General features: G+C 35.4%; 1 protein-coding gene across 1 annotated transcript in view; it reads left to right on the top strand.

Annotated features, from left to right (window-relative positions):
• Window positions 1-12,849, top strand: part of MEGF9 (multiple EGF like domains 9) — a 109,412-nt gene that overhangs the window by 45,353 nt on the left and 51,210 nt on the right. Inside the window, exon 2 of the mRNA XM_003925183.4 lies at window positions 7,672-7,873. Coding sequence (XP_003925232.3) covers window positions 7,672-7,873 — 202 coding nt within the window. The remainder of the gene's footprint in view (window positions 1-7,671; window positions 7,874-12,849) is intronic.

Raw genomic sequence — 12,849 nt, 5'->3', positions numbered from 1 at the left:
AAGCTGAAGAAATGTTTTGCTTTAGTAAATTGTTACTGGGAATTTTAATTGATACATTTTTATTTTGGAACAAAGGTTAAAGCTTTTCTTTAAAAGTAATGGCTTTAATACTGCACATCTCTACAAAGTCTGATTTAACTAAAGAAATTCATCAGCTTTAATATTAAGTTTCCTAGGTTTTCAAAGATTTGTGGCCACACCTTGGCATAACATAAATGTGAAATATAATTTGAGTATTAATGTTACTCTAGAGTAAAACTCTCTCTCTCAAAACAAAAACTCTCATGTTGATAATTCCTTTTCCCTAGAAATAGGCTTTTCTGAGATTCCTTTTCTTCAAACCTAAAACATAAAATATGGTCCTAATAAAAAGTATATTTTGAAATACACTATATACTTAGGAAATCAGGCCTGTAGTCAAGATAATGCAGTTTGTTGGTTTTTGGGGTTTGTTTGTTTTGAAGACAGGGCCTTGCTCTGTCACCTGGGCTGGAGTGCAGTGGCACCATCTCATCTCATTGCAACCTCTGCCTCCTGGGTTCAAGCAGTTCTCCTGTCTCAGCTTCCAGAGTAGCTGGGATGACAGGTGCATGTCACCATGTCTGACTAATTTTTATATTTTTAGTAGAGAAGGGATTTTGCCATGTTGGTCAGGCTGGTCTTGAACTCCTGACCTCCAGTGATCTGCCCACCTTACCCTTGCAAAGTGCTGGGATTACTGGTGTGAGCCACTGCACCCAGCCAGTTTGCTGGTTTTTTTAAAAAAAGAATCATTTGATGTACATGCAGAGGTTCAAATCGAGTATTCCTACTGTTGATTTTGACAACCATTTTTTCTTTTCTTTTCAATTTGAAAATCAGGAAAGATGTAATTTTTGTGGATCCAATCCTATGCTTGTGAAAATGGGTAAAGTTCTATGTTGGATAGATTAGATAGATTGAAAGGTATATTTACATGCATTTTCCTGGTCTCTGTTTAAACAGAGTAGGGTTTTTAGTGATGACTCTCAAAAGGAAGCAAACAGTTGCATATGGAAAAAGGATGGTAATCCTAGACATCTTTATCTTTCATTTTTTTTTCCTCTTCTCCTTCGTTGTACATAGGCACAGTTGCAACCTAATACTTAAGTTGGAGCCAATGGGAAAAGAAAAGATTGTACTTCTTTTAAGTGAAATAGTATTTTAAATATTAAAATGTTCCACAACTCCTTATGCAATAATTAGCTGAAGCATTAATCACTTCCTGCTATCTTAAGTGTAACAGTCACTTTGAAAAAGCCTCAATCATTAGTTGGGTCCCCTGTGGACTCTAGTGCCACAGTTTAGTTGAAACAGTTGCTTATGGGACACCAAGGCAGCCTTCCATCAAAATTTTAAAAATTGAATCTAGTAAAACCTCATTGCTTAAAAATTTTTTGCATATTTAAAAATTTATATATAAAGAAGTTTACTCATTTGATGTGCAGTAGTTCTGTTAGTTTTGATATGTACATAATCAAGATACAAAATGGTTTCATTACTCCCTCAAAATTCCCCTGTATTGCAACTATTAACCATAAGAATGAATGAAATCCTGCTATTTGTGGAAATATGGATGAAGCTAGAGGTTATGTTAAGTAAAATAAGGCACAGAAAGATAAATACTGCATGTTCTTACTCATATGTGGGAGATAAAAAAAAAATTCGAAATCAAGAAAGTAAAGAGTAGAATTGTAGGTATTAGAAGCCATGAAGAGTAGGTGAGAAGGAAGGATGGGAAGAGATTGGTTAATGTATACAGAATTATAGCTGGATAGTACTAAATGAGTACTGGTGTTCTGTAGCACAATAGGGTGAATATGATTAACTGTAATTTATGTTTTCAAAAAGTTAGAGAGAATTTTGAACATTTACAGTACAATGAAATGATCAGTGTCTGAGTTAATGGGTATGCCATTTAGTCTGATTTGATCATTACATGTCATATGCATGTATTGAGCTATTACTCTGTGGTGGAGTGTGCTGGCTCACACCTATAATCCTAGCACTTTGGGAGGCCAAGACAGGTGGATTGCCTGAGCTCAGGAGTTCAAGACCAGCCTGGGCAACACAGTGAAGCCCATCTCTACTAAAATCCAAGAAATTAGCTGGACATGGCAGCATGCACCTGTAATCCCAGCTACTCAGGAGGCTGAGGCTACTTGCTAGAACCCGGGAGGCAGAGGCTGCAGTGAGCTGAGATTGTACCCCTGTACTCCAGCCTGGGCAGCAGAGCGAGACTGTCTCTTTAAAAAAAAAAAGGGGTGTGCCGGGCACAGTAGCTCACGCCTGTAATCCCAGCACTTTGGGAGGCCGAGGTGGGTGTATCACAAGGTCAGAGATTGAGACCATCCTGGTCAACATGGTGAAACCCTGTCCCTACTAAAAATACAAAAAAATTAGCTGGGCATGGTGGCACATGCCTGTAATCCCAGCTACTCAGGAGGCTGAGGCAGGAGAATTGCCTGAACCCAGGAGGCGGAGGTTGCGGTGAGCCGAGATCGTGCCATTGCACTCTAGCCTGGGTAACAAGAGCGAAACTCCATCTCAAAAAAAAAAAAAAAAAAGAAATATCACTCTGTATTGCACAAATAGGTATTCTGTGTCAACTAACTATAAAAGGAGGAAAAAAACAAGAGTTAAATTGTTGTTTAATTAATGCAAAGGAGTCAGAAATTGAGTTTTGCAAAGGTATTTATGCAATTTTGCAAAAGGCTATATAGATGGAATTTCAGTCTGTCTTCCTGAACCAGATTCCTGTGAGTGCTCTGTATTAGTTATAGCTACAAGTAGTTTTCCAGTATCTGTGATTAAATGCAATAATTTTGTAATCATTTTAGTTTAGCAACAGTATACTGTCAGTGTAACATTTCTTTGTTCTAGGAGATTTGCATCATGACTGAGGACATAGTTTTTTCATTTTGTTATGCAAATTTTCATTTTACTGTTTTTATGGTTTTTTATCTTTAAAGTTTAACACACAATTGTACCAAACTGAGCATTACAGTTAATTTTAGCACTCAGAAAGGACTTCAAAAAGAGACACACAGAGAGAGGACACATTCATTAGGACATACAATCACAATTAGTGTTTTTCAAAAACTGCTATCATTAATGCAAACAAGCTGAATACCAGCACATACCAAATATTCTCTATGAGATGGTTAAAAGTTGGATGAAGAGAGAGTCTACCAGGTATATGAGAGGCCTAGAAAAGGTCTTCAGTATGTTCAAGTAGATAATCTCTTACCAGGGCAAATGTTTGTGGACAAAGGGCAGGGCAGGTAGGGGTAGGTGGCAGAGGAACTTAGAGCATTTGTAAACAAAATACTCTCTTTCTTTTAGTGCTAAAAATTTTTCATCTCTTGGCTTTTGGAATGTTTGAAAAAGTGCAGCATTTTATTTTCTCTGGGACTTTATATTTCTATTTTCAAATACTTAAAGCAGTTTGGCACAGATTTTAGTTTCTTATTCTTCTTCAGGGTGAAAATCACTATATTTTATTGTTCTTCAGAAGCCAGACAACAAAAGGAAAAAATGTTGCTAAGATTATGCTCTCTCTGAGAACATTTACATTACCCTTCTCTATTTCTCTACAGTTTTCTAAAGAATTAAAGGGCATGAAAGGAAACCTGCCACTCACAAGACAAAGAGTTTATTCCATATTTACTTTTAGGCAATTGAGTGAGCTTTTTGGCATCTTATTCACACTTGTCTGTAATTAGCGTTTGGTGTCTTCTTCATATTGTTTCATTCCTATTAACATCCACACTGATGACTTGCCATTAATCATGTTTGCAGACTCCTTTGTGCTGCTCGGGTGTCTAAGATTCTAACTCATTAAAAAGTCAGCACTTTCTCTTGTCTTTGGTCCTTCTCATTGCTTCTATCAATTAAAACTTCCTTCTTTTTTCATATTGCTAGCTTTTTTTTTTTTTTTTTTTTTTTAGACAGAGTCTCTCTCTGTTGCCAGGCTGGAGTACAGTGGCACAATCTTGGCTCACTGCAACCTCCGCCTCTTGGGTTCAAGCAATTCTCCTGCCTCAGCCTCCTGAGTAGCTGGGACTACAGGTGTGTGCCACTACACCCAGCTAATTTTTGTGTTTTTGGTAGAGATGGGGTTCCACTATGTTGGCCAGAATGGTCTTAATCTCTTGATCTGCCCCCTTCATCCTCCCAAAGTGCTGACTGAGATTACAGATGTGAGCCACCATGCCTAGTATAAATAGAATATCCTCTTATTGTTAACATGGATTTCTGCATAACAGGACACTAATTCTGTTTTCCAGACATTATTAAAAGCTGCTATGGTACTAAACCCATTATCAGCCTTTTAGATTTTATCCTCAGGGTATAACGAAGCTTGGCCTGTGAATCTAACATCTGAATTGCATTTGTTATTTTATCTGATATCACTTTCTACTTTTTTCCAGCTGTTGTATTAATTATTGCAGTATTCCAAACCACTTCCAGCTTAAGTATTGGGGCTGAGTGGTATAGGTACTATTATTATGCCCTGTTTACAGAAGAAAAAATGAAGGCACACAGAGGTTAATTAACTTGCCTAAGGTGATAAAGTTAGCCAGAGCGGAGGATTTAATAATCTTAGCCATCTACCTCTACAATCTGTGCTCTAACTGCTTTGCCTTACTGCCTCTTCAAACTGTTGTCATTTGAGAGGTTTAGGTAGTAGGTATTGTTATTGATTCATAATAGGGGCAGTACAGTTAGAGTTGATGGAAAAGTGAGTTTCAATTGATTCTTAAAATAGAGAATAGATTTAAATATATGAAAAAGAGCATTCCAAGATAAGCAGAATGAGAAAAGGTTCAGAGACAAGACCAATCAGAGTATGTTCAGGGAATAATGAAGCTATTAGACTGACTATAGAAATAATAACTAGTGAACTTGGTTAGTATTGAAAGTTTATCCATTAGAACTTAACTGGGAAAAAATATTAAGTGTTTATATCTGAGTTCTTAGATTCAATTGAATTCTTTAGAAAATACTGCTAATCTTACTCCTTGGGAACACCGACTCAGTTTTCAGATGGAAATTTTTTAGTAAGGAAATAATAAAATTCATATTCTTTATTATAGAAATTTTTTTTTAGTATTTTCATTTCTTTTTGAGCTAGTTCTGCTGACACCAACATAATTTGATTAGTTTAACTTGTGATAAAATAGATCCAGCAGGAGGAGTTGGATATAAGTTGAATTTCTGCCAGATTTCAGAAGAAAAATGTTATTTTAAGTGTTCTGGTCATTTCTGGTGGAGTGAAGGTCTTGTCATGAAGTTGTCATTGGCAGGTTTACAGATCACTGAACATGGCTTTGTTATTTACAAAAACCACAACACACATATACAAAAAGTAGATATCATGTGAAAACATGTAACTCTGTCAAAGAAATGTCATGCTTATATAGCCTAGTAAAAATAAGAATCTTGCTTGTAATGGGAAGCTGGTTCCTTTCCTAAGCTTGAGGCTGAAGAAATCTGAACTTTCCTTTGGGTTTTGTAACTAATTTACCACCCAAGTTTGAAACAGACATAAAATAAATAAGCTGTCAATATTTATTTATTTATTTTACTTTACTTAATTTTTTTTTTTTTTGAGACAGGTCTCACTCTGTCACCCAGGCTGGGGTACAGTGGCAAGATCTTTGCTCACTGTAACCTCAGCCTCCCAGGCTCAGGTGATCCTCCCACCTCAGCCTCCTGAGTAGCCAGGACCACAGGTGCATGCCAGGACACCCAGCTAATTTTTGTATTTTTTTTTTTGTAGAGGTGGGCAAACATGTTGCCCAGGCTGATCTCAAACTCCTAAGCTCAAGCGATCTGCCTACCTTGGCCTCCCAAAGTGCTAGGATTACAGGCGCGAGCCACTACACCTGGCCTATTTATTTGTTATTTGTTATCTTTATGAAATAGAAGAGCTCTGAAGAGCAGGGAAATGTTGACACCAAAGGTTAGGAACTGCAGAAGTGTGGGAGGTATAGAGTTGGTCAAGTGGGAATTTCTTTGAGCAATCTTTTATTTTGGCTTGTGTGAATAAATAAGCTTCTTATGATTATATAAAGAATTTTGAAGCTTAATTTCCTTTTCTAGAATAGAGACACAAACCCCTTTATAATTTTCTATGTAAGACTCTGGATTTTCAGTTGTCTCATAGCTTTTTGAAGTAATCAGAAATAATATTAGATTTTTTTTCAAGCTAAACTTTATTGGTACAGTGCCATTTTATATAGTGCCTTACCTATTTAGAACTATAATTTGTACCATAAATTTCTCAGGACCCTTTAAGGGTAGGATCATAGCTCTTTTGGAATGGTACCTATTCCTAGAATAAACATGTTAATGCAAAGTCATCTGTTAATACTGTATCAAACTATGTTGAAAATACTTTCCTTTTGATAAAATGAATAGAAGCAGTAGCAAAAAAACCAAATCCTAACTGACCTTTAAATGAATCTTTGCATTAGAAGGCTAAAACTAAGGGCTTCTAAATGTTTTTTATCCAAAGAACTGTCTGACTGTGAAGAGTAGTATGCAGGTGTGTGGTGGGGAGAAAGTGGGGATGGTTAATGGGTACAAAAAAAAAAATAGAAAGAATGAATAAGACCTAGTATTTGGTAGCATAACAGAGTGACTATGGTGAATAATTTAATAATTAATGATAATAATTTAATTGTACCTGTTAAAATAACTAAAAGAGTATAACTGGATTGTTTGTAACACAAAGGATAAATGCTTGAGGTGATGGATATCCCATTTACCCTGATGTAATTATTACACGTTGCATACCAGTGTCAGAATATCTCAGGTACGCCATAAATAGACACACCTAACATGCCTACTATGTACTCACAAAAACTAAAAATCAAAACATTTCTTTTGAAAAGTGAAAAAAGTGAAGCAAACAACAGAGAACTGTTTGAACTATATTTAAAAGAAATGTTTATTTTCCAAATATTTTAATTTGGGAAAGACATTCAACTTGTGATTGGTTTTAACTCACAAATCAGGATGAACCTGTCAACTTTCTCCTCTGGATTTATTGTTGATCATTTCCTTAAAGTTTCAATTCTTCATTAATTTCTTTCTTTTTTTTTAAGTTTAGGAGTGGAGGTTTAACAGGTAGAAGAGAGAGAGAAACAGCATCATTCATAGAGAAAGGGGTCTCTGAGAGGAAAAGACCTCTTCATTAATTTCTTCCTGGGCAGAGCATATTAGCTTATGATTCTAGCTATAGCACAATCTCGTATAACCTTAAATAGGTTACCACAGTTAATCACCTGAGCCTTAGGCTTTTGCTGCTCTACAAGGGGATTATTTATTATTTAACATGTTGTCATTTCCAACATGTTTCCTTAGTGTTAGGTAGATAAACCTGCCTTTGGTGGCTTGTAATTCAGAAAAACTAATAATACATACACACATACACACTCTGTCTCTCAATAATTTATATTCTCTATATGTTTCTTGATTTAAATAAACTAAACAGGATAGAAAGTAAATTTGAACTAGAGTTAATTTTATCTGTCCTTATAAAGTTGTCATGAAAACTCATTAAGAAAAATAAAATAGAGTTCATTTTATTAAGAGGGTATTAAATCTTAGTTGGTAATGTCTCTTTCCTTCTTTCCTTTGCAGAATATGTATGTAACTGCTCTGTGGTTGGAAGCCTGGATGTGAATCGCTGCAACCAGACCACAGGGCAGTGTGAGTGTCAGCCAGGTTATCAGGGACTTCACTGTGAAACCTGCAAAGAGGGCTTTTACCCAAATTACACTTCTGGACTTTGTCAGCCATGTGACTGTAGTCCACATGGAGCTCTCAGCATACTGTGCAACAGGTAAGCAACACAGGGTGGAATTGAAGTTTAATTTATTTTAGCAAGGGGGAAAAAAGGCTCCTACTCTCAAGGACCATATTGGTTTAAACAAAGTGGAAGGACGGTCATAGATTTACAAACTATTTTGTAAATACTTTTATTCCCTTACTTTCTATGTTATATTTAAATTCAGGATTTAAAAACTTCTAATTTACTGATTTTTAGTTCTTCAAAAGCACTAGAGTCACCAATTTCTTTTTGGGATAATTTCTGTAAATCTCATGAGAAAAAATTATTGAGGAGGTAATCTGCTTTCTGGAAGGACTTTCAGGCATGAAACCTACTAGGAGATTTAAAAATGTTCTTGGCCGGGCGCGGTGGCTCAAGCCTGTAATCCCAGCACTTTGGGAGGCCGAGGCGGGTGGATCACAAGGTCAAGAGATCGAGACCATCCCGGTCAACATAGTGAAACCCCGTCTCTACTAAAAATACAAAAAATTAGCTGGGCATGGTGGCACGTGCCTGTAATCCCAGCTACTTAGGAGGCTGAGGCAGGAGAATTGCCTGAACCCAGGAGGCGGAGGTTGTGGTGAGCCGAGATTGTGCCATTGCACTCCAGCCTGAGTAACAAGAGCGAAACTCTGTCTCAAAAAAAATAAATAAATAAAAAAGTTCTTATGTTTATTAATATACAATTAGAATTTGAGGAAATTTGTTCTTTGGTTTATTTTTCTCTCTAATCAAAATTCTACATTTGTTTCTTTGGACATCTAAAACTTAACTTGGGAATACCCTAATTTATTTAACTAGTGGTAAGTAGACTGGTTTTGCTCTATTTACCAATATATTTTTGAGACCAAAAGTAGATTAATCAGGACTTGTCTTTAAATTAGTATGTTATTTGGAGGTAATTTAATCTAGTTTGCCTTGTACCACACTGAAAGTAATTATTCTTTGACTGTATATGAAGCACTTGGATTTTTGTGGACCCCAAGTCAAAAAACTGAAGAGACAGTGTTAAATAATGAAAATAAATAATGACAGGTTATACTCAGTGTAACCTGGGTATCCCAAGATCTGCTGCCACTTAGGAACTGTCTTCCTTGGACAAGTCATTTCATTTAACTGAGCCTGTTTCTTCTCAAGGTTGTTGTGAAGGTTAAATGAGTTGATATGTATAAAATACCTAGCACATATCACTCAATAAATTCTGGTTTATTTTAATTTCAAAGGAATATTATGGTTTTAAATGAGAGAATATGTTTTAAGAACTTTAGCTCCTTGACAAAAAAGTGCTTTATACTTTAGCAATAAATATTTTTGATGCTTTATAAATGATATTGTACTGTTATAGAATATTGTATCATATTGTAATTTATTAAAAATATAGAAGAGAACTTCATTAAGAAGTTTATATTTTCGAATGCAGCAATGATCAATGCTTATGATGCTGGGAATTTTAAAATAATTTGTCTTAATCCTCACAACAACTCCTCATATGTAGGTTACTAGGCCACAAAGTAAGTACCAGAGAAAGAATTCCAAATTAGGTCTTTCAATTCCAAGTCTAGTGTCTTTACCACCATAGCATATTACAGCATATGGATTCTATAATGAGAAAACTGATAATCACTTTGTTCTTTCAGATTGAGAATAAAGTAGTTGCTTAACGTTGTTCCCTCCATTCCCTGTAAAACATGCTCATACAAGTTAGGTTCAGAAGTTTCACATTGCTTACCATTTTAAAGGATATTGTTAAGTTTGTTCATTCTGGTGTCTCATGGAATGTCCACTACTTTCTTTAGAATAATATTCCACAAACAGATTTGTTTTCAGTACTTTTTGGAGAGATAGAAGAGTGTTTACTTCTAGGCCCAATCTTTTATGAGAAGAGAAAGAAAGAAAGGAAGGATTAAGAGAGAGTTTTATAATAGAAGCTATAAAAGAGGAAAAAGCAGTAATACTAATATTTATATAATATCTTACTGTATTCATGGTTCTTCTACAAATTATTCCTGATTTATCTTTTCTCTGACAGTTAATACTATTAAGTTTAATGCTAAAATACTATCCTGAAAATAGATGGTAACCATAAAGTAATGGAAAAGTACACTAGACTAGTAATCTAAAAGTCTAGGGCAGGGGTCTGCAAACCATGGCCTATGAACCTAATCCAACCCACTGCCTGCTTTTGTAAATAAAGTTTTATTGGAAGATAGTTCCACCCTTTTATTTATGTATTATCTATGGCTGCTTTTGTGCTATAGTGGCAGCATTGACGAGCTGTGATAGAGACTATACGGGCTGCAAACCACTATTTGGCTTTTTTGGAAAAAGTTTACAAACTCCTGGTTTATATGGTGGTTTATATCCAATCATGATGGATATTTCTAGGTAATCATGTAACTTTAGGCAGTTTACTTTAACCTTTATTTTGTTCTATTTATTATTTTGTTTTATTGTATTTTGAGACAGGGTCTGACTGTGTGCCCAGGCTGGTCTTGAACTCCTGGGCTCAAGTGATCCTCCTGCCTCGGCCTCCCAAAGTGCTGGGATTACAGGGAATAGCCACCAGGCCTGGCTGAATTCTTTTAAGTGTTTGTCTTTTTATTTGTAAAGTGGAGATAATAATTCATGTCCTGTCTCTCTCCTGCATAAAGTTGTTTTGTCTTAAGAATCAAGCAAGATAGTGCATGGGTAAATCTTATAAGTTGCAATTGCTAGACAGATAATACAGATAATTATGGGAACCATTTATTGCGCATATGCTATATGCTAGGGCACTGTACTAACTACTTGATGTGCATTATCTAATTTTATTTTATTTTATTTATTTATTTATTTATTTATTGAGACAGAGTTTTGCTCTTGTTACCCAGGCTGGAATGCAATGGCGCAATCTTGGCTCACCGCAACCTCCGCCTCCTGGGTTCAGGCAATTCTCCTGCCTCAGCCTCCTGAGTAGCTGGGATTACAGGCATGTGCCACCATGCCCAGCTAATTTTTTGTATTTTTAGTAGAGACGGGGTTTCACCAAGTTGACCAGGATGGTCTCAATCTCTTGACCTTGTGATCCACCCACCTCGGTCTCCCAAAGTGCTGGGATTACAGGCTTGAGCCATCATACCTGGCTATCTAATTTAATTTTTATGGAAACTTTCTTGAGGAGAACATTATTATTTTCCCATTTTGACTGAGAATTCTGATGTTAAGGTATAGTTAAGTTTATACACTAAAGCTGCCATTTAACCCATCTGAACAAATGTAATACATAAGCAGAGTCCACAGAATGACTTTGCAGTTAATGTTTTTCCTAATAGAAAACCTCTTGGTATTTAACATCCAAATGTCCTAGAATTAATTATCTCTCAATTCATTGTGTTTTGGCTAATGATTATAAGATACATATTTACATTTATACATATTCACAGAAATGCAGTAAAGCCAAATACTGCATTGTAAACAAGATAATGTGTGGGATGTCTGTGTTAAACTCCACGTATAGTTGGTAGACTGTCAGAATCACATGTCAACAATTTGGAAGGTGCACAAAATATCAACAAAGAGAATGTGTAGCATGTTACTCCTTATAGCCACTGTTAAACTTACGAATTGTTTTTGCTCAGGAAATGATGTCTTCAGCATTTTATATCCTAATATGGAAGTCTGTTACCTTTGTATAGGTGCTTTGCTGTGTTTTAGTTACATTTTAGGAACTTGGTTAGTTATTTGGGGTTGACATAAAATGAATTGTAATTTTTTTCATTTAAAATTGATAAATAGGTTTTTTGTTAGTATCTCATGTAGAATATCTGATATTCAGTAACGAATGATTCATGCAGGAGGTGGAAGAGACCTATAATATTATTACTGCGTTACTTAATGATGGAGACATGTTGTAAGAAATGTGTTATTAGGCAATTTGATTGTCAGACAAGCATCATAGAATGTACTTACACAAACCTCGGTGGTATAACCTACTATATACCTAGACTGTATGATATGGCCTGTTGCTACTAAGCTACAAACCTGTACAGGATGTTACTGAACTGAATATTGTAGGCAATTTTAATACAATGGTAAATATTTTTTATCTAAACATAGAAAAGATACAGCAAACATAATATAAAAGATAAAAATGTCACACCTGTCTAGGGTACTTACTGTGAATGCAGTTTGCAGGATTGATAGTTGGTCTGGGTGAGTCAGTGACTGAGTTGTGAGTAAAAGTCAAGGCCTAGGACATTATTGTACACTCCTATAGAATTATAAAGTCTGCACATTTAGGCTGCACTAAATTTATTTTTTTAAAGTTTTCTTCAATAATAATCTTAGCTTACTATAGCTTTTTAACATTGTAATCTCTTGATTTTTTTTTAACTTTTTGACTCTTTTTGATAACATTTAGCTTGAAACACATGCCCATTAGACAGCTGTGCAAAAATATTTTCTTTTTTATATCCTTATTCTATAAGCTTTTTCTTATTTTTAAATTTTATTTATTTTTTTACTTATTAAACTTTTATGTTAAAAATTAAGACATAAACACACACATTAGCCTAGGCCTACACAAAGTCAGGATCACCAATAGTACCGTCTTCCACCTCCACATCTCATCCCACTGGAAGGTCTTCAAGGGGAATAACATGCATGAAGCTGTCATCTGTGATAACAGTGCCTTCTGGGATACCTCCTGAAGAAACTGCCTGAGGCTGTTTTAGTGAACTTTCTTTAAATACGTAGAGGTACACTCTAACATAACAATAAAAAGTGTAGTATAGTAAATACATACCAGTAACAGTCATTTATTTTCATTATCAAGTATTATGTACCATGTATAATTGTATGTGCTATATTTTTATATGATTAGCAGTGCAGTAGGTTTGTTTACACCAACTTCCCCATGAACACATGAGTAATGTGTTGCCCTGTGTTACCACAGCAATGATCTCACTAGGTGATAGGAATTTTTCAGCTCATTTTAATCTTAAGGGACC

This window comes from Saimiri boliviensis, chromosome 2 (assembly GCF_048565385.1).
Source record: "Saimiri boliviensis isolate mSaiBol1 chromosome 2, mSaiBol1.pri, whole genome shotgun sequence".
In the NCBI taxonomy this organism is placed as follows: domain Eukaryota; kingdom Metazoa; phylum Chordata; class Mammalia; order Primates; family Cebidae; genus Saimiri; species Saimiri boliviensis.
This window is presented reverse-complemented; position numbering and strand designations above follow the sequence as displayed.